General features: G+C 34.2%; 2 protein-coding genes and 1 pseudogene across 17 annotated transcripts in view; 1 reads left to right on the top strand and 2 right to left on the bottom strand.

The window, feature by feature from the left end:
- LOC139821146 (aminopeptidase N-like) overlaps positions 1 to 22,470 on the top strand; it is a 77,909-nt gene that overhangs the window by 38,910 nt on the left and 16,529 nt on the right. Inside the window, exons 2-3 of one of the 9 annotated variants that reach the window (XM_071791967.1) lie at positions 4,414 to 4,636; positions 4,726 to 4,960. The exons of 6 other annotated variants lie outside the window; for them this stretch is intronic. The gene's annotated coding sequence lies outside the window, so the exon portion shown is untranslated. Of the gene's footprint in view, positions 1 to 3,740; positions 4,637 to 4,725; positions 4,961 to 20,073; positions 20,215 to 22,470 lie in introns of those variants that run through there. 2 more of the 9 variants (XM_071791966.1, XM_071791973.1) reach the window with 2 other exon arrangements.
- On the bottom strand, positions 26 to 9,055 carry LOC139820895 (uncharacterized; annotated as a pseudogene).
- LOC139821142 (odorant receptor 4-like) lies at positions 8,780 to 22,423 on the bottom strand. Of its 8 annotated transcripts, none has more exons than XM_071791955.1 (10): positions 16,489 to 16,748; positions 15,471 to 16,351; positions 15,076 to 15,198; positions 14,476 to 14,593; positions 13,068 to 13,326; positions 12,591 to 12,710; positions 10,390 to 10,480; positions 10,181 to 10,320; positions 9,183 to 9,315; positions 8,780 to 9,106 (listed from the first exon to the last, which is right to left on the bottom strand). In XM_071791955.1, exons 2-10 carry the CDS (start codon positions 15,612 to 15,614, stop codon positions 9,059 to 9,061), a joined length of 1,176 nt encoding a protein of 391 aa, XP_071648056.1. In that variant the 5' UTR covers positions 15,615 to 16,351; positions 16,489 to 16,748; the 3' UTR covers positions 8,780 to 9,058. The 8 variants fall into 8 exon arrangements, 4 of the variants coding, with proteins under 4 accessions (XP_071648056.1, XP_071648054.1, XP_071648057.1 ...); XR_011734194.1 differs by lacking the exons at positions 8,780 to 9,106; positions 9,183 to 9,315; positions 10,181 to 10,320; ... (3 more) ...; positions 14,476 to 14,593; positions 15,471 to 16,351 and adding exons at positions 16,755 to 16,887; positions 17,848 to 17,987; positions 18,057 to 18,147; ... (3 more) ...; positions 21,887 to 22,009; positions 22,262 to 22,423 and having other exon boundaries at positions 15,078 to 15,198; positions 16,489 to 16,680; XR_011734193.1 differs by lacking the exons at positions 8,780 to 9,106; positions 9,183 to 9,315; positions 10,181 to 10,320; ... (3 more) ...; positions 14,476 to 14,593; positions 15,076 to 15,198 and adding exons at positions 16,755 to 16,887; positions 17,848 to 17,987; positions 18,057 to 18,147; ... (3 more) ...; positions 21,887 to 22,009; positions 22,262 to 22,423 and having other exon boundaries at positions 15,633 to 16,351; positions 16,489 to 16,680.

Raw genomic sequence — 22,470 nt, 5'->3', positions numbered from 1 at the left:
CTTTGATTGTATCACATTTATTTATTTACCTGTAATCCACACCGACAGCTTCCTGTTTTTACAAAGAAGAATTTTTGATATGATAGTAAGAAAAGGATTGGTACATGTTTGATATTCCCACATGTTGGCTAATGCTGTAGGGAAGTGAATAACTCCGCACAAAAGATTATGATTAAGATACTGAACTTTATTCTGTAAGATACTTCGAGAACACATATAATATCGTGAATCGTAAGCTTGATTATGGGGAGATAATTGTGTGTGTGTGTGTGTGTGTGTGTGTGTGTGTGTGCGTGTGTGTGTGTGTGCGTGTGTGTGTGTGTGTGTGTGATAGGTGCGCACGCAGTAAGTCCCCGTGCACGTCACATGTTAGTAACGTCGTTCGTTCATAGATGGCGTCATTGTAGCTTTTGGCTCCTAATTTGAACACCACGAATGTTTTTTCTACGCTACTTCTACGCTTACATCTTGACAGATACATTTTCAAATTTGTCTGAAGAACACGCAATAGGAGATTACTGTTTGAAGTACCTTCGAAAGATACATGCATTCTTTATTCGTTGTTTGTTATGATTCATGCCGAATACGGCGTACTTTTTTCTTACCGTTCCAAAATTCTGCAAAGACATCACATAAAGTTACAGGCGGTCAAGATAAGCGGATGATGGCGTCGCATCATTATCATTAACAATGCCTTTTGCTCTGAAACAACTGCGTTATACCATGTAGAATGAAATCTGCAGGAGCATTTTTTTATTATTATTGTGGAAACATTCAAGTTCGAGAATTATATAATAAAGTAAATGACATATGTGTAATATCTGTCTCTCTCTCTCTCTCTCTCTCTATATATATATATATATATAGATATATATATATCTATATATATATCTCTATATATATAGATCTATATATATTATATATATATATATATATATATATATATATATATAGAGAGAGAGAGAGAGAGAGAGAGAGAGAGAGAGAGAGTAGATATAGAGAGTAGATATATATATATCTCTCTTCTCCCTCTAATAATACGTAAATATCTAATATTTAAGTAGTACTGTTATCGAATGTATATTTTGAGGAAAAAAACGTTGCGTGAATAAGTATAAAAAAATTTTCTTATTCTTTCAATAAATTTTATTTCAATTTTTCTCTCTTCGTCTTGAGTGGACAAAAGGTTTGCATTGTCAAGTTTTATTATTATTTAGAATATTGCGGTGCAAGATATACTCGTAAATATATTATTAAAGAGACCTATATACTCACATTTTCTTACATATACTCGAACTCATATCCGTGACTCTTTGTCCCATATAACAAGACATGAATATATAGCTCTGTCCTATAATGGCAAAACTGACGGATCTAAACGTTCGTTCGAAATTGTTACTGGAGATTGTTAGTATCTGCAAGATTTCGTTTTAACGCTTCGATAATACTTGGAGACGTCCGACACATTTCCGCAATCAACATACTTGGATTAACGTAAGACTCATCAAAATCACTATTCCTGTGAGATCCATTAGAAACGGTAGTGTGTGACAAGTCTCGATTATATCAACGAATCTTGTAAGGTGAAAAAAGTCAAACGTGTTAAAGTAATAAGGCGACGCATATTTTTTGCATGTAAAATAATTAATATGTATGTTAACGTACATTTATAATTGGGAATATGGCGGTGGTCTGTTTTGTAATTATAAGATTATTTTTATCGATAGAGAAATAATGAAATCTAAATATAAATCTGTCGATTTATATTCTTAGAGACGAAATAGGAGATATATATGTTACGGGCAAAGTCAGCATGGTGTGCAGTGTCGGCATTGCCCGGGCAATGTCAGCATTGCACAACGCGACTGGGCAAAGTAGTTTATTAGCGGACATTGCCCGGTTTGATGTGGGCAAAGTTAACACTGCCCATCCAGCGATGGCAATGTCAGCAACGATTATCACATTGCGGACTTTGCTCGGTTCAAAGTGGGCAATGTCGACAATGCTAAATCTCCGTGGGCTAAGCTGCGCTAAATAAGGGTAATTCTTCAGTTTAGCTACCTCAGCACAGAAATCGATGCAATTAGGCTTAATCGACCAATTAGGCTTAATGCGTTTTTGCATGAAACGAACGAATCTGAAAAAGTGTCGCTCTGCCCTGCGACGCGAGATATTAATCGTCAAAGTTGAACCGACGACATGTAGCACCACTGAACGTGCCCTGCGGCCATATGCGCATGCTCAGTGGTCGCACGCGCATGTAAAACTGCGCCAATTTTAAATGAATCAATCGTGCAGAATAACCAAGCATCTCGATTCAAGCAGTTAGGTCTCACGCTGGGAGTTTCATTAGTTTAATTATGCGTGGGAAGTACACACACACACACACACACGGGGGGGGGGTGCGAGGGGGGGGCTTTCGGCCCCCCCTTTCCCCGCACCCACCCCGTCGGTAGGCAGCGTGGACCTCGCTTTACAACATAAAGTACATGCAAGTTGTAAAGCGAAATTATAAAGCACATGCATGGAGGGGTGCAAGGGGGCTTACATGCGTGAGCGCACGTGAACAGAAAGGCTTTTCTCCCCTGCACCCTCCCCCATGCATGTACTTTATAATTTCGTTTTACAACTTAGCATGTACTTTATGTTGTAAAGCGAGGTCCACGCAGCCTACCGGCGGGGTGGGTGCGGGGGAGGAGGGGGCCGAAGGCCCCCCCTCGCACCCCCCCGTTGTGTGTGTGTGTGTGTGTGTGTGTCTTCCCACGCATAATTAAACTAATGAAACTCTGAGCGTGAGACCTAACTGCTTGAATCGAGATGCTTGGTTATTCTGCACGATTGATTCATTTAAAATTGGCGCAGTTTTACATGCGCGTGCGACCACTGAGCATGCGCATATGGCCGCAGGGCACGTTCAGTAGTGCTACATGTCGTCGGTTCAACTTTGACGATTAATATCTCGCGTCGCAGGGCAGAGCGACACTTTTTTCAGATTCGTTCGTTTCATGCAAAAAACGCATTAAGCCTAATTGGTCGATTAAGCCTAATTGCATCGATTTCTGTGCTGAGGTAGCTAAACTGAAGAATTACCCTTATTTAGCGCAGCTTAACCCACGGAGATTTAGCATTGTCGACATTGCCCACTTGGAACCGAGCAAAGTCCGCAATGTGATAATCGTTGCTGACATTGCCATCGCTGGATGGGCAATGTTAACTTTGCCCACATCAAACCGGGCAATGTCCGCTAATAAACTACTTTGCCCAGTCGCGTTGTGCAATGCTGACATTGCCCGGGCAATGCCGACACTGCACACCATGCTGACTTTGCCCGTAACATATATATCGAAGCCTGTACAATATTCAGATTCGTCTTTGTGTATATTTGTATTATCTGATTTAATGCTAATAATTGATTCTTCTTGATTGAAATCTATCTATCAATCGTATCAGCGTAATGCGTGAAAGAGGCACTATGTAGTTATCATCATTACTTTTCAAATTTTCTTGCAAAGCACTATGTTAATCTGCTTCGTTACACATAGTACTCGTGAAAATATGATAATACTGATGCATTAGGTATCGTGTATTATATATATAAAATAAAAATACAAAACTGTATAACGTTGTTATGCTGCCGTACAAAAACGACCAAGTTTCGGTAACTTTGCGACTCTTGAATTAAATCATACGCCGTCTCGTTTTCGGCAACGCAAAATATGCGTTCCGCGCGATTCCTGCCGAAATTATTGCCAACGTTATTCTTATCTACGATTGACGTTCAGTCGAATTATATTTGTCGTGCAATGTGCGGAAGAAGAAATGAGCTTGAATTAAGCATTTTTTATAGCATTTACGCGAAAGATATCGAAAAATAATGATAATAATAATAATAATAATAAATTTTAAAAACATGAAAAGAAAACTATTTTTTCTAATTGAAAAAAAAGAAATGTATCTGTCGCATGAACTCGAGAATTGATAGACTAGTTTAGATTTAGAAATAATCTCTCTAGCTCTCTCAGCAGTGCGCGAAGCTCGAAATCTCGGGGTCTTATTCAGTGCGGACTTATCATTTAATACACATATACAATCAATAGTTTCATCTGCTTATAGAAGGCTTGGATTCATCCTTCGATGGGGTAGATTTTTAAAAATATAACTACTTTAAAATTATTATACTGTACGTTAGTTCGCCCCAAGTTAGAGTACTGTTCCATAGTTTGGTCTCCGTATTTTAAATGCCATCAGTTATTGATTGAACGTGTGCAGCACAAATTCCTGCGTATGGCTGCTTATCGGCTGGGTAATCCCATGTCAATTACTTGCCATGACTACTGCACTATATTAGATAGATTAAATCTGCTATCGTTAGAAAGTAGGAAATTAACCTTTGACCTTACATTTATTTTTAAGCTTCTCAATCACTCTACTGACTGTCCGGATTTGTTGGAACGTATCTATTTTAACATCCCGACTAGAGAATACAGTACTCCCTATGAATGTTCTCCCTATTCGCTGTGTGCGCAGAGACTAGTGCTGCCACGGTTAGTGAAATATCGCACTTCTTGATGGAATAGCTGTATGGAATAGCTGTCAACGATTGTGAATATTCGAGCTACGTGTAAACTGTCGTTAGGTAATTTAAATCTTAATTTCAATGATGATATTACAAAAATTATAGTTGAAAAGATTTTTCGAGAGAAATTAACCTACATTGTTTTAAAGGTTAACCTCTTTCTGACTTTTTGCAATGAATCTTATTATACGAACGGGATTTGGACCTGTCACTCATGACATTAAATTTAATCCAAGTTCAATACCAAAGGAAAAGCCTTATATAGCAATATCGCATGTGGTTCGCGTTGAAGAATTGCGTAATGAAAATATAAGCCATTTAATAAGGTGCAGTGTAATACCGCAAACATCTGTCAATGCTATTCCGTACAAGGTACAATTACATGTAAGTATATCAATATTAATGAAATTCAAGTCAATCGTAAATAAATAAAAAAACGTTTAAACAAGAACAAAAATTATTGTTTTGATTATTTATTCAAAATACATTATTGACGCGTTTTTTACACGAAACGAAAGAATCTGGAAGAAAAACGCGGCAGTCTGCCTCGCGAAGCGAGATATTAATCGTTAAAGTTGACAACTATTTAAGTTAGAAAACCTGTCATATCGATGAAATGTAGCGACATGTACATGCCCCGTAGTCACATGTCGATTAAGCATAATTTTATTGATATTGGAGGTGAGGCCCGTATTCTAAATAAATACCATTATTTTAAACGAAATAAAATATGATCATATAATCTCAAAGAATATACTTACTTTATTTTTGTACCAACGTATCCACATTTTTCGCTGCTCAATTTTATAAATCGCTTTTGGAAAGGAATAAAATTTTATTTCTGAACTTGTATTGTGAAATACATTCTTACACGTGTTCACGCAACAATTTAAATTTCCTTTCCGCAATTTTTCCATTACGATGTATTAGAAAACTCCAGCAAATAATGCAAATTCCGGCCACCATGGGCGCTCTAAGTCCTACTTTTCCGCTATAGTATACCAGCGCACACAGCGAATTATGTTGTAAAATTAAATTTTATTTTATTGTTCTTGTTTTTCTTTTTTCTTTGTACGCTAAAGGGTTTATTACCCGTTAATAAATTTAAGTTTATTATTATTATTATTATTATTATTATTATTATTATTATTATTATTATTATTATTATTATTATTATACCGACGCTTCGCTTTCACGTAATCTTAGAGTCATTTGCTCTTTCGCAAATAGTAGTAAATTACGCGAGAAATAAATTTCTTACTCCATCAACTTGCACATTCCGCAAACGTGCTGCGCGAGAGTCACAAATAGAGTGGAACAGCCGACATAAATTAAATTCATGATGATAAGTAAAGACAAAAGTGGTATCGAACGACGTAAAAATATCTCTCCTCATTGACAAAAAATTGAATATCAACAGGTTGCCTCCGCGGGCGAGATTCGTTCATAGGCGACAAAATGTCGAGGACTTCCGGTGTGAACATCCACATGCAGTATATCGCTATGGTTATATACGTCAGGCCTGAAAAATGCGATAATTGTAAATATATTATAATATAACTTTGAGCAACAGAGCGAGTGTGTGTGTGTGTGTGTGTGTGTGTGTGGGTGTGTGTGTGTGTGTGTGTGTGTGTGTGTAAAGGAATTAAATTTGAATTGCAATGACATATTTATGGACTTTGAATATTTATTTTGTAGAGTAACGAAAAATAACAAACACGTACGTATTTTTTTTATCGGCTTAGAGGTGTGTTTAGGGATCGAAATAACCTTCGAAAGAAATTTTATGTATTTGATTACGAGTGAGTATCTCTGAGACCGTGAGGTATATGAAAAAATGTTTTAGACAAGAAGGTTACGGTATTTAGTGATCTCTGCAATCGTGTATTTAGATTTTTTTAATGTCATATTTTGCAAAAATAACATTAAGGAATGGGGAATGTGTATGTTAAAAACATACACATCCATTTCTATTAAAGTAGAGTAACTTTAATCTCGGTTTAACTTACTTTTATCTCTTCCTATCCTATATTTAGACCTAGAAAAAGATAAAAAGTAATAAATAAATAAAAAGTAAGTTAATCCGAGACTGTTGAAGTTAATCTACAGTGGTACAATTGAACATTAATGTCTCAAAACATATCGGAAAAATCAATGTAATTATAATAAATGTTTAGTGAAGATGAAATTATAATTATGAATATCTAAAAGAAATATTGCATGTTGCTCATTAAAAAGGTGTACGATAAATATGTTGAATGCCTATAATGCAATAACACTATTGTGTTGTGTCTCAGTCTTATACACTTAAATATAATCTTAATCTCGCAAGCAAAAACGCTTGTCTTTTTCTTCTGTAAAAAAAGACAGGTTTAAGATTTCTCTTACTTAGGTAACAGAGTGTGAATAATCTTGAGGCCTCGGCATGCTTGTGCATAATCCTGGTCTCATCGTGTGTCTTTTGCAACGCCCAGTCTTTCGACATACGCTCGAATAATTCTCTAAACTAAAAGAAAGTAGAGCGATAAATAAATGATCATGTATTTCAAAATAGCAAAAGAATCGATAGACATTTATACATTAAATCTCATTGATACGTTAGCATAATTGTAATACGTAATTCTAATTCTAAAAGATTTACGAAAGTAATGTTGCATATTTTGACTGTGATATAATTTTACTTTAGTCACGTTCACTTCGTTTTACGCTCATATGGCGATATGTAATAAGGAAGATAATTGCAAATCCGTGTCTTAATTAGGCTGAATAACGTTCCAGAGAGTAAAACAGAATGTGTATATACAATGGTAATTTTGTCTATTTCGAAAAATGGATTAATATCTATCTAAAAATGGGTGTCAGCTTAGGTTTGATATATTAGAGACAAATGATACATTTTATTAAATTTAAGTAATGAGAAACACAAATCGTTAGAGAATCCAGCGGAGCTTACTTTGTCTACGTGTGTGACACGCATGTACAAGTTGCCCAGGCTACCCAATACAATTACAAACGTCGGTATCCAATCCTCCATATAATCCATAGTAACGTTAGATGTAATAAGTATGCTATTAATCTAGTAAGATGTTATTAACTCTTAATAAGAACGAAGAAATAATTTCATCGAGAAATAATTATCCGAGACACGTTCGATTAAATTTCTCGTGAAGAGTCTTCGTTATAATTTCGATAAAACAGTGATATTTGGTTTCTGAGTTTATATTCTATTTTTATTCTGATACCGTGAGAATGTTATTTCCAATCCTCTAGTTCGAAAAATATCTAACATTAAATTGAAAAGAAAACTATTTTCTTAAACCGTAAGTACCAGCAAACATATACTTATTAGTATGGTGACCGTTAAAACAGCTCTTATTAAATGAGCTTTCCGTTTGCTTTGATAAGGAGATAGTCCGGTAACCGACAGAAGAAATCGATTCATGTTGTAGTAATACTCCTCGGGATGTTCCATTTGCTTCGAAAGTTGCCAATAGACTGACCGCAGAAGCAAGAGTTCATCGATTATTATTTCTTACTGCTATAATCTCGAATTTTTTCCGTTAGGTCCACTCACATCTTTTTTTTATTTATTATTTCTTCATCTATTATCTTTATTATAGGTCAAATTTATCGAAACATTGAAGAAAATTGCATGCGTTTAGCATAGAGGTGCGAATTTTTCAACAGCGTCGAGGGGATCGATCGGCAGCGCGCGTACAATGTTCGGATAATAGCGTGGGAAACATCCGGTGGTTCGCCAAGAAAAATTATCGTCAAGCAGTTTTCTATCTACCGTGTTAATTTTTCTCACATACTCGATTATTACGCTGCGACATCGCGAATATTTTTCGATTATTCACAGGCAAAGGGAGCGAACGATGAGTAAAGGAAGTCTAAGGTAAAATTGCAATATTCGCGTCCCTCTTATACAGTGCATAATAATAAACGACGACCAAATCGTTGAGATACATATTATTCTTATAGAACATATATGAGAAATATTTTTTAATTTTAATGGCGCAGGGGAACCTTTCAAATATTTTATTACAAGTATTTGAAAGAAGGTATTTCAGTGCAACGCTATAGATAGATATGGAGAAGTAAATATTTATTATTATCATACAGATATTTATTTTTAGTTAAATATAAACAATTGAATTTCTTACGTATGACATAAAATCATCAGCGAATCTTTCACTGAAATATAAGTAAGAGTCATTTAAAAAAATTGTAACACTGTTTTGAATACTTTACAAAATATTTTGTTATTATAAAAATTTTTACACATGTTTTACTTTACTTTATTGATTGTATCACATTTATTCTGCGTATTTACTTACCTGTAATTTACACCGACAGATTCCTGTGTTTTTAAAAAAGAATTTTCTCGATATGATCGTAAGAAAAAGATTGGTACATGTTTAATATTCCTACGAATGTTTTCTACGCTACTTCTACGCTTACAACTTGACAGATACATTTTCAGATTTGTCTGATGAACATGCAATAGGAGATTGCTGTTTGAAGTGTCTTCGAAAGATAGATACATTCTTTATTCGTTATTTGTTATGATTCATGCCGAATACGGTGTATACTTTTTTCTTACCATTCCGAAATTCTGTAAGGACATCACATAAAGTTTACAGGCGGTCAAGATAAGCGGATGATAGCGTCGCATCATTATCATTAACAATGCCTTCTGCTTTGTAACAACTGCGTCATACCATGTCGAGTTGAATCTGCAGAAGCAAATTTTTTTATTATTTTGAAAACAATGAAGTTTAGGAATTATAAAGTAAAGTAAATGACATATGTAATATCGGTCTCTCTCTCTCTCTCTCTCTCTCTCTCTCTCTCTCTCTCTCTCTCTCTCTCTCTCTCTCTCTCTCTCTCTCTCTCTCTCTCTCTCTCTCTCTCTCTCTTCCCTCCCCCTCTAATAATAAATAATCATTATTAATATAGCAAGTTAATGTATTAACGTATTTCTCTTTTAAAATCATGAAAGTTATATCATGTTTCTTTTCATTGTAATATTCTGTCGAGATCTTAAAATCTCGGGTAATCGCAACTCGTCGCGTCGCGTAAGGATACGCGGTGCTCGGTGCTGTCTCGCTTCGCGAATACTTGGCGTGAGACTACCGTGTCTTTTGACTGTGATATTTCGTATGTCTCGCAAATTTACATAATGCGTAAATATCTAATATTTAAGTAGTACTTTTATCGCACATATATTTTTGAAGAAAAAAACGCCGCGCGTATATGTTTAGAGAAATTTTCTCATTCTTCCAGTAAATTTTATTTCAATTTTTCTCTCGTCAGCTTGAGTAGACAAAGCATTGTCGTTTCGAATATTGCAGTGCAAGATATAATCTTAAGTGTATTATTAAAGAGACCTATACTCCGTCTAATGAGAGATCATGGTTGATCAAACATAAATAACGATAGGCCACAGAGCCGCGCAACAAGGTGTTCGCGTTAGATATTGCCCAACACTATTAAAAATAAAAATAATTTAATGCGAACACCTTGTTGCGGCTTTGTGGCCTTTCGTTATTTATGTTTGATCAACCATGATCTCTCGTTGGACGAAGTATATATACTCACATTTTCTCACATATACTCGAACTCACATCCGTGACTCTTTGTCCCATATAACAATACATGAATATATAGCTCTGTCCTATAATGGCGACACTGACGGATCTAAAAGTTCGTTCGAAATTGTTACTGGAGATTGTTAGTACCTGAAAGATTTCGTTTTAACGCTTGGATAATACTTGGAGACGTCCGACACATTTCCGCAATCAACATACCTCGATTAATGTAAGACTCATCAAAAAAACCATTCCTGTGAGTTCCATTAGAAACGGTACTGTGTGACAAGTCTCGATTATATCAACGAATCTTGTAAGGTGAAAAAAGTCGAACGTATTAAAGTAATAAAGCGGTGAATATTTTTTGCATGTAAAATAATTAATAAGTTACGTTAACGTACATTTATAATTGGGAATATGGCGGTGGTCAGTTTTGTAATTATAAGATTTATAAGATTATTTTTGTCGATAAAGAAATAATGAAGTCTAAATATAGTAGGGGAGCTAGCTCCATTTTTTCGTGATTATTTCGGTACTTATGAAACTTTTTGTGGTGATTCAGAATGTTATTCAATGATCAAAGCTCCGGGGACTGAAAAAAAAGTGGGGGGCTTTGGGTGGTATAACCACCCACTTGTGCAAAAAAAAATTTTTTTCAAGTCATTTCGGTATGTCAGTCATTTTGCACCATAATTCTATGATATATTCTATGACTATTAGCATAATTAACTGACAAAAAAGTGGGTTGCTTGTGGGTGTAGGGCCGCCCAAAAATGTCTTTTTTTTAAGTTATTTCGGTATGTCAGTCATTTTGCATCATATTTCTTTGATATATTCTATGACTATTAGCATAATTGACTGACAAAAAAATGGGTCTCAAAACCCTCATAAAATATTGTAAATTCCACAGTTTGCGACTTATGAATCTTCATGTCACACGTGCATGGAAAGTGGCCCATTACGCACGCGACGCGCGCGTGATAGGCCACTTTCCACGCACTTGCAACATGAAATAAGTATGCAACACGTGCGTGAAGTTGAAAATTCCCGGGTGTGGTAACCGCACCCGTGAATTTTCATTTTCCAGCACTTGTTGCACAAATAACTATTTCCTTCTATCATTGATGGTCATCAGGACGCATTTTAATTCTTATTGTCTTTTCATTACTCAAATAAATGGTAAATATCCCGTTTAGGGGATCCACTTCCGATGACCTTGAATTTGACATATATTGTCAAGGACACCCTCCCGAGTAACATATGCAAGTGATTTTAGTCGGGGGTTGCTTTTTATTAAAAAGTTATAAACAAAAAAAGTTTGAAAAATATAGCAGCTATTTTGAGTATTAGAAGGCATACACGACTAATATTACGTTTTTTTCTAAAGCAGAGAATACTTTATTTCGCGAGAAAGTCGCTGCTTTACCAAAACACAACATTTAAAGCAGTAAATTGTTGATAAATTGAAGTCTTTTTGTTAAAACAGAGAATACTTTATTTTGCGGAAAAGTCGCTGCTTTACCAAAACACAACATTTAAAGCAGTAAATTGTTGATAAATTTAAGTCTTTTTGTTAAAGCAGAGAATACTTAAAACGCGTCACCTAACTTTTTTTTGTTAATAACTTTTTAATCAAAAGCGACCCCCGACTAAAATCACTTGCATGTTACTCGGAAGGGTGTCCTTGACAATATATGGCAAATTCAAGGTCATCGGAAGTGGGTCCTCTAAACGAGATATTTACCTTAAAATGAGTCCTGATGACCATCAATGGTAGAAGGAAAAAATTCATAAGTCATCGCAAACTGGGGAATTTACGATATTTTATGAGGGTTTTGAGACCCACTTTTTTGTCAGTCAATTATGCTAATAGTCATAGAATATATCATAAAATTATGGTGCAAAATGACTGACATACCGAAATGACTTTTAAAAAATTTTTTTTGCACAAGTGGGTGGCTATACCACCCAAAGCCCCCCACTTTTTTGTCAGCCCCCGGAGCTTTGATCATTGAATAACATTCTGAATCACCACAAAAAGTTTCATAAGTACCGAAATAATCACGAAAAAATGGAGCTAGCTCCCCTACTAATATAAATCTGTCGATTTATTCGATTATTATTATAGAGACGAAATAGGAGAAATATCTATCGAACCCTGTACAATATTCAGATTCGTCTCTGTATATATTTGTATCATCTGATTTAATGCTAATAATTGATTCTTCTTGATTGAAATCAATCTATCAATCGTATTAGTGTGATGCGTGAAAAAGGCACTATATATGTATTATAGTTACCATCATTGTTATTTTTCAAATTTTCTGCTTTAATCTGCTTCGTTACACATTATTCGTGAAAATAAAGTTAATACTGATGCATTAGAGATATCGTGTATTATATAAAATAAAAATACAAACTGTATAACGTTGTCATGCTGCCGCACAAAAACGGCCAAGTTTCCGTAACTTTGCGACTCTTGAATTAAATCATACGCCGTATCGTTTTCAGCAACGAAAAATATGCGTTCCGCACGATTCCTGCCGAAATTATTGCCAACGTTATTCTTATCTACGATTGACGTTCAGTCGAATTATATTTGTCGTGCAATGTGCGGAAGAAGAGATGAGCTCGAGTTTAGCATTTTTTAGCATTTGCGCGAAAGATATCGAAAAATATTGATAATAATAATAATAAATTTTAAAAACATGAGAAGAAAACTATTTTTTCTAATTGAAAAAAAAAGATGTATCTGTCGCACGAACTCGAGAATTGATAAACCATAGTTTAATTAGATTTAGAGATAATACCGACGCTCCGCTTTCAAGTAATCTTACATTAGAGTCATCTGCTCTTTCGCAAATAGTAGTAAATTGCGCGAGGAATAAATTTTTTACCCCATCAACTTGCACATTCCGCAAACGTGTTGCGTGACAGTCACAAATAGAGTGGAACAGCCGACATAAATAAAAGGTATGATGATAAGTAAAAAACACGTGTGGTACCGAACGATGTACAAATACTCTTCATTAACAAAAAATTGAATATCAATAGGTTGCCTCCGCGGGCGAGATTCGTTCATAGGCGATATAATGTCGAGGACATCCGGTGTCAACATCCACGTGATGTATATCGCTAGAATTATATACGACAGGCCTGAAAAAATCGATAATTGTAAATATATTATAATATAATTTTTAGCAACAGAGCGAGTGTGTGTGTGTGTGTGTGTGTGTGTGTGTGTGTGTGTGTGTGTGCGTGTGTGTGTGCGTGTAAAAGAAATTAAGTTTGAATTACAATGACATATTAGACATGTTAATGTCTTCATTTTGCAAAAATATCATATAATTGACTCTCTGCATCGAATTTTTCAGGAAACAGTATATTTGTAAAAGCTGCAAGATTAAAACAAACAAAAATACCGAAAATATGTCTAAAGTAGGACTTAATTTTTACCATACATAAGCATTATTTTTCCTATTAAATTCAAGCTCTGATGGTCTGAAGACTCGATTTAAAAGACTGTCTCAATATGTGATATAAAAATTGAATTCTACTAACAAGGAAACGTTTGGAACTGTGTCTCACCGATTTTTATGGGCTTTGAATATATATTTTGTAGAGTAACGAAAAATAACAGACACGTATTTGTTTTTATCGACTTCGAGGTGTGTTTAGAGATTGAAACAACCCCTCGAAAGCAATTCTATGTATTTGATTACGAGTGAATATCTTTGAGACCGTAAAGTATATGAAGAAATGTTTTAGACAAGAAGGTTACGGTATTTAGTGATCTCTGCAATCGTGTATTTAGATTTTTTTTAATGTCATATTTTTGCAAAAATAACATTAAGGAGTGGGGAATGTGTATGTTAAAAACACACACATCCATTTTTATTAAAGTAGAGTAACTTTAAGCTCGGTTTAACTTACTTTTTAACTCTTCTTATCCTAATATTTAGACCTAGAAAAAGATAAAAAGTAAGTTAACTCGAGATTGTTAAAGTTAATCTACAGTGGAACAATTGGTACACTGCTGTCTCAAAACATATTAGAAAAATCAATGTAATTATAATAAATGTTTGGTGAAGATGAAACTATAATTAAAAATATCTAAAAGAAATATTGCATGTTGCTCATTGAAAGTTGTGTGTACGATAAATATGTTGGATGCTTATAATACAAATCACTATTGTGTTGTGTCTCAGTCTTATATATATACATAGAAATATAATTTTGAACTCGCAGGCAAAAGCGCCTGTCCTTTTCTTCTGTAAACAAAGACAGGTTTAACGTTTCTCTTACTTAGATAACAGAGAGTGAATAATCTTGAGGTCTTAGCATGCTCGTGCATAATCTTGGCCTCATCGTGTGTCTTTTGCAACGCCCAGTCTTTCGACATACGCTCGAATAATTCTCTAAACTAAAAGAAAGTAGAGCGATAAATAAATGATCATGTATTTCAAAATAGTAAAAGAATCGATAGACATTTATACATTAAGTTTCATTGATACGTTAACATAATTGTAATACGTAATTCTAATTCTAAAAGATTTACGAAAGTAATGTTGCATATTTTGACTGTGATATAAATTTTCTTTTGTTACGTTCACTTCGTTTTACTTTTATCTCTTATTGCTCATCTAAATTATCTATGGTGATGTGTAATAAGAAAGGTAATTGCAAATCACAGTGTCTTAATTAGGCTCAATAACGTTCCAGAGAGTAAAACAGAATGAAATTTGTATATACAATGATAATTTTGTCTATTTATAAAAATGGGTTATCTATCTAAAAATGAGTGCCAACTTAGGTTTTTATATATTATATAGAGACAAATGATACATTCTATTAAATTTAAGTTATGAGAAACACAAATTGTTAGAGAATCTATATGCAGCTTACTTTGTCCACGTGTATGATACGTGTGTACAAGTTGCTCAGGCTACCCGATACAATTAAAACCGCCGACATCCAATCCACCATATAGTCCATAGTGACGTCAGATGTAATAAGTATGCTATTAATCTAGTAAGATGTTATCTAGTAAGATGTTATTAACTCTTAATAAGAACGAAAAAAAATAATTTCATCGAGAAATAATTATCCGAGACACGTTCGATTGAATTTCTCGTGAAGAATCTTCGTTATAATTTCGATAAAACAGTGATATTTGGTTTCTGAGTTTATATTCTATTTTTATTCTGATACCGCATGAGAATGTTATTTCCAATCCTCTAGTTCGAAAAATATCTAACATTAAATTGAAAAAAGAAATTATTTTCTTAAACCGTAAGTACCAGAGAACCTATACTTATTAGTATGGTGACCGTTAAAACAGCTCTTATTAAACGAGCTCTCCGTTTGCTTTGATAAGGAGATAGTCCGATAAGCGACAGAAGAAATCGATTCAATTTGTAGTAATGCTCCTCGGAATGTTCCATTTGCTTCAAAAGTTGCCAACAGACTGACCGTAGAAGCAAGAGTTCATCGATTATTATATATTTACACTGCTATAATCTCAAATTTTTTTCCGTTATGTTCACTCGGAACTTTTTTTTATTTATTATTTCTTTATCTATTATCTTTATTATAGGTTAAATTCATCGAAACATTGAAGAAAATTGCATGCGTTTAGCGTAGGGTTGCGAATTTTTCAGCAGCGCCGCGGCGCCGAGGGGATCGATCGGCAGCGCGCGTACAATGTTCGGATAATAACGTGGGAAACATCCGGTGATGATTCGCCAACAAAAATTGTCGTCAGGCAGTTTTCTATCCACCGTGTTAATTTTTCTCACATGCTCGATTATTACGCTGCGACATCGCGAATATTTTTCGATTATTCACAGGCAAAGGGAGCGAACGATGAGTAAAGCAAGTCTAAGGTAAAATAAAATATTCGCGTCCCTCTTATACAGTGCATAACAAACGACGACCAAATCGTTGAGATATTTTTTTCTTATAGAAAATATGTGAGAAATATTTCTTAATTTTAACGGCAACGTTTTAAATATTTTATTACAAGTATTTTAAACGTGGTATTTCTGTGCAACGCTATAGATAGATATGGAGAAGTAAATACTTATTATTATCATACAGATATTTATTTTTAGATAAAATATAAACAACTGAATGTCTTATGTAAGACAAATCAAGTATAAAATCATCAGCGAATTTCTCACTGAAATAAAAGTCATTTAAAAAAATTGTAACACTGTTTTGAATACTTTACGAAATATTCTGTTATTATAAAAGTTTTGGCATATGTTTTGCTTTACTTTATTGATTGTATCACATTTATTCTGCGTATTTACTTACCTGTAATTTACTGCACCGACAGATTCCTGTGTTTTCAAAGAAGAATTTTCGATATAATCGTAACCAAAAGATTGGTACATGTTTAAATATTCCCACGAATGTTTTCTACGCTACTTCTACGCTTACAACTTGACAAATACATTTTCAGATTTGTCTGATGACCATGCAATAGGAGATCGCTGTTTGAAGTGTCTTCGAAAGATACATACATTCTTTATTCGTTGTTTGTTATGATTCGTGCCGAATACGGCGTACTTTTTTCTTACCATTCCGAAATTCTGCAAAGACATCACATAAAGTTTACAGGCGGTCAAGATAAGCGGATGATAGCGTCGCATCATTATCATTAACAATGCCTTCTGCTCTGAAACAACTGCGTTGTACCATGTCGAGTTAAATCTGCAGAAGCACATTTTTTTATTATTTTGAAAACAATCAAGTTCAGGAATTATAAAGTAAAGTAAATGACATATGTAATATCTCTCTCTCCTCTCTCTCTCTCTCTCTCTCTCTCTCTCTCTTCTCTCTCTCTCTCTCTCTCTCTCTCCTCTCTCTCTCCTCTCTCTCTCTCTCTCTCTCTCTCTCTCTCTCTCTCTCTCTCTCTCTCTCTCTCTTCTCTCCTCTCTCTCTCTCTCTCTCTCTCTTCTCTCTCTCTCTCTCTCTCTCCTCCCCTCTCTCTCTCTCCCCTCCCCCCTCTCTCTCTCTCTCTCCCTCTAATAATAAATAATCATTATTGATATAGCAAGTTAATGTATTAACGTATTTCTCTTTTAAAATCATGAAGGTTATATCATGTTTCTTTTCATTGTAATATTCTATCGAAATCTTAAAATCTCTGGTAATCGTAACTCGTCGCGTCGCGTACAGATACACGGTGCTGTCTCGCTTCGCGAATACTTGGCGTGAGACATTACCGTGTCTCTTGACTATGATATTTCGTATGTCTCGCAAATTTACATAATGCATAAATATCTAATATTTAAGTAGTACTTTTATTGTACATATATTTTTGAGGAAAAAAACGCCGCGCAAATAAGTTTAGAGAAATTTTCTCATTCTTCCAGTAAATTTTATTTCAATTTTTCTCTCGTCAGCTTGAGTAGACAAAAGCATTGTCATTTCGAATATTATTATTTCGAATATTGCAGTGCAAGATATACTCTTAAATGTATTATTAAAGAGACCTATACTCCGTCCAACGGGAGATCATGGTTGATCAAACATAATAATGTTGGACAATATCTATTAAAAATAAAAATAATTTAACGCGAACATCTTGTTGCGCGGCTCTGTGGCCTATCGTTATTATTTATGTTTGATCAACCATGATCTCTCGTTGGACGGAGTATATATACTCACATTTTCTCACATATACTCGAACTCACATCCGTGACTTTTTGTCCCATATAACAAGACATGAATATATAGCTCTGTCCTATAATGGCGACACTGACGGATCTAAACGTTCGTTCGAAATTGTTACTGGAGATTGTTAGTATCTGCAAGATTTCGTTTTAACGCTTCGATAATACTTGGAGACGTCCGACACATTTCCGCAATCAACATACTTGGATTAACGTAAGACTCATCAAAATCACTATTCCTGTGAGATCCATTAGAAACGGTAGTGTGTGACAAGTCTCGATTATATCAACAAATCTTGTAAGGTGAAAAAAGTCAAACGTGTTAAAGTAATAAGGCGATGAATATTTTTTGCATGTAAAATAATTAATATGCATGTTAACGTACATTTATAATTGGGAATATGGCGGTGGTCAGTTTTGTAATTATAAGATTATTTTTATCGATAGAGAAATAATTAAATCTAAATATAAATCTGTCGATTTATATTCTTAGAGACGTAATAGGAGATATATCTATCGAAGCCTGTACAATATTCAGATTTGTTTTTGTGTATATTTGTATTATCTGATTTAATGCTAATAATTGATTCTTCTTGATTGAAATCTATCTATCAATCGTATCAGTGTGATGCGTGAAAGAGGCACTATGTAGTTACCATCATTGTTACTTTTCAAATTTTCTTGCAAAGCACTATGTTAATCTGCTTCGTTACACATATTACTCGTGAAAATAAGTTAATACTGATGCATTAGATATCGTGTATTATATATATAAAATAAAAATACAAACTGTATAACGTTGTAATGCTGCCGTACAAAAACGACCAAGTTTCGGTAACTTTGCGACTCTTGAATTAAATCATACGCCGTCTCGTTTTCGGCAACGCAAAATATGCGTTCCGCGCGATTCCTGCCGAAATTATTGCCAACGTTATTCTTATCTACGATTGACGTTCAGTCGAATTATATTTGTCGTGCAATGTGCGGAAGAAGAGATGAGCTTGAATTAAGCATTTTTTAGCATTTGCGCGAAAGATATCGAAAAATAATGATAATAATAATAATAATAATAAATTTTAAAAACATGAGAAGAAAACTTTTTTTTCTAATTGAAAAAAAAAGGAAGGTATCTGTCGCATGAACTCGAGAATTGATAGACCAGTTTAGATTTAGAGATAATCTCTCTAGCTCTCTCAGCAGTGCGCGAAGCTCGAGATCTCGGGGTCTTATTCAGTGCGGACTTATCATTTAATACACATATACAATCAATAGTTTCATCTTGCTTATAGAACGTTTGGATTCATCCTCCGATGGGGTAGATTTTTTAAGAATATAACCACTTTAAAATTATTATACTGTACGTTAGTTCGCCCCAAGTTAGAGTAGGTACTGTTCCATAGTTTGGTCTCCGTATTTTAAATGCCATCAGTTATTGATTGAACGTGTGCAGCACAAATTCCTGCGTATAGCTGCTTATCGGCTGGGTAATCCCATGTCAATTACTTGCCATGACTACTGCACTATCTTAGATAGATTAAATCTGCTATCGTTAGAAAGTAGGAGACTGACCTTTGACCTTACATTTATTTTTAAGCTTCTCAATCACTCTACTGATTGTCCGGATTTGTTGGAACGTATCTATTTTAACATCCCGACTAGAGAATTAAGACAGTACTCCATCTTCCACCTCGGGTATCACCGTACTTTGTATAGCGCAAATTCTTGTGTAAATAGGCTAATAATATCTGCAAGTAATTTCTCCAATAGGGTTGACTTTTTTGGTGGCTTTGTATCAACTTTTAAACAAAAACTTTGTTCGTCTACTCTTGTAACCTGAATGTTCTCCTTATGTTGTAAAATTTTAATTTTATTTTATTGTTCTTGTTTTTCTTTTCTCTTTGTACGCTAAAGGGTTTATTACCCGTTAATAAAGTTTATTATTATTATTATTATTATTATTATTATTATTATTATTATTATTATTATTATTATTATTATACCGACGCTTCGCTTTCACGTAATCTTAGAGTCATTTGCTCTTTCGCAAATAGTAGTAAATTACGCGAGGAATAAATTTCTTACCCCATCAACTTGCACATTCCGCAAACGTGTTGCGCGAGAGTCACAAACAGAGTGGAACAGCCGACATAAATTAAAGGTATGATGATAAGTAAAAGACACGTGTGGTATCGAACGACGTAAAAATATCTCTCCTCATTGACAAACAATTGAATATCAACAGGTTGGCTCCGCGGGCGAGATTCGTTCATAGGCGACAAAATGTCGAGGACTTCCGGTGTGAAAATCCACATGCAGTATATCGCTATGGTTATATACGTCAGGCCTGACAAATGCAATAATTGTAAATATATTATAATATAATTTTGAGCAACAGAGCGAGTGTGTGTGTGTGTGTGTGTGTAAAGGAATTAAATTTGAATTGCAATGACATATTAGACATATGTTAATGTCTTGATTTCGCAAAAATATCATATGATTTACTCTCTGCACCGAATTTTTCAGGAAACAGTATAATTGTAAAAGCTGCAATATTTAAACAAACAAAAATACCAAAAATATGTCCAAAGTAGGACTTAATTTTTACTATATATAAACATTTTTTCTATTAAATTCAAGCTCTGATGGTCTGAAGACTCGATTTAATTTAAGACCGTCTCAATATGTGATATAAAAATTGAATTCTACTAACAAGGAAACGTTTGGAACTCACCGATTTTTATTGGCTTTGAATATTTATTTTGTAGAGTAACGAAAAATAACAAACACGTACGTATTTTTTTTTATCGGCTTAGAGGTGTGGGGATCGAAACAACCCTTCGAAAGAAATTCTATGTATTTGATTACGAGTGAATATCTTTGAGACCGTGAGGTATATGAAAAAATGTTTTAGACAAGAAGGTTACGGTATTTAGTGATCTTTGTAATCGTGTATTTAGATTTTTTTAATGTCATGTTTTTGCAAAAATAACATTAAGGAATGGGAAATGTGTATGTTAAAAACATACACATCCATTTCTATTAAAGTAGAGTAACTTTAATCTTGGTTTAACTTACTTTTTATCTCTTCCTATCCTATAATTAGACCTAGAAAAAGATAAAAAGTAATAAAATAAATAAAAAGTAAGTTAACCCGAGATTGTTGAAGTTAATCTACAGTGGTACAATTGGACAATAATGTCTGAAAACATATCGGAAAAATCAATGTAATTATAATAAATGTTTAGTGGAGATGAAATTATAATTATGAATATCTAAAAGAAATATTGCATGTTGCTCATTGAAAAGGTGTATGATAAATATGTTGGATGCTTATAATACAAATCACTATTGTGTTGTGTCTCAGTCTTATACACAGAAATTTAATTTTGATTTCGCAGACAAAAACGCCTGTCTTTTTCATCTGTAAAAAAGACAGGTTTAAGGTTTCTCTTACTTATGGAACAGAGTGTGAATAATCTTGAGGTCTCGGCATGCTCGTGCATAATCTTGGCCTCATCGTGTGTCTTTTGCAACGCCCAGTCTTTCGACATACGCTCGAATAATTCTCTAAACTAAAAGAAAGTAGAGTGATAAATAAATGATCATGTATTTCAAAATAGCAAAAGAATCGATAGACATTTATACATTAAGTCTCATTGATACGTTAGCATAATTGTAATACGTAATTCTAATTCTAAAAGATTTACGAAAGTAATGTTGCATATTTTGACTGTGATATAATTTTTCTTTAGTCACGTTCACTTCGTTTTACTTTTACCTCTCATTGCTCATATGGCGATGTGTAATAAGGAAGGTAATTGCAAATCCGTGTCTTAATTAAGCTGAATAACGTTCCAGAGAATAAAACAGAATGTGTATATACAATGGTAATTTTGTCTATTTCGAAAAATGGATTAATATCTATCTAAAAATGGGTGTCAGCTTAGGTTTTTATGTATCAGAATCAAATGATACATTCTATTAAATTTAAGTAATGAGAAACACAAATCGTTAGAGAATCCAGCGGAGCTTACTTTGTCCACGTGTGTGACACGCATGTACAAGTTGGTCAGGCCACCAGTTACAATTAGAAACGTCGGTATCCAATCCACCATATAGTCCATAGTGATGTCAGATGTAATAAATATGCTATTAATCTAGTAAGATGTTATTAACTCTTAATAAGAACGAAGAAATAATTTCATCGAGAAATAATTATCCGAGACACGTTCGATTGAATTTATCGTGAAGAATCTTCGTTATAATTTCGATAAAACATTGATATTTGGTTTCTGAGTTTATATTCTATTTTTATTCTGATACCGTGAGAATGTTATTTCCAATCCTCTAGTTCTAAAAATATCTAACATTAAATTGAAAAGAAAACTATTTTCTTAAACCGTAAGTACCAGGAAACATATACTTATTAGTAAGGTGACCGTTAAAACAGCTCTTATTAAATGAGCTCTCCGTTTGCTTTGATAAGGAGATAGTCCGGTAACTGACAAAAGAAATCGGTTCAACTTGTAGTAATGCTCCTCGGGATGTTCCATTTGCTTCGAGGGCTTCAAGAAAACTGACTAGAAGCGAGTCGATTGCTGCTTGCCGATTATTAAAG

Source organism: Temnothorax longispinosus, chromosome 10 (genome assembly GCF_030848805.1).
Source record: "Temnothorax longispinosus isolate EJ_2023e chromosome 10, Tlon_JGU_v1, whole genome shotgun sequence".
Taxonomy (NCBI): domain Eukaryota; kingdom Metazoa; phylum Arthropoda; class Insecta; order Hymenoptera; family Formicidae; genus Temnothorax; species Temnothorax longispinosus.
Note: the sequence above shows the minus strand (reverse complement) of the source record. Positions and strands in the feature narration are given on the sequence as shown.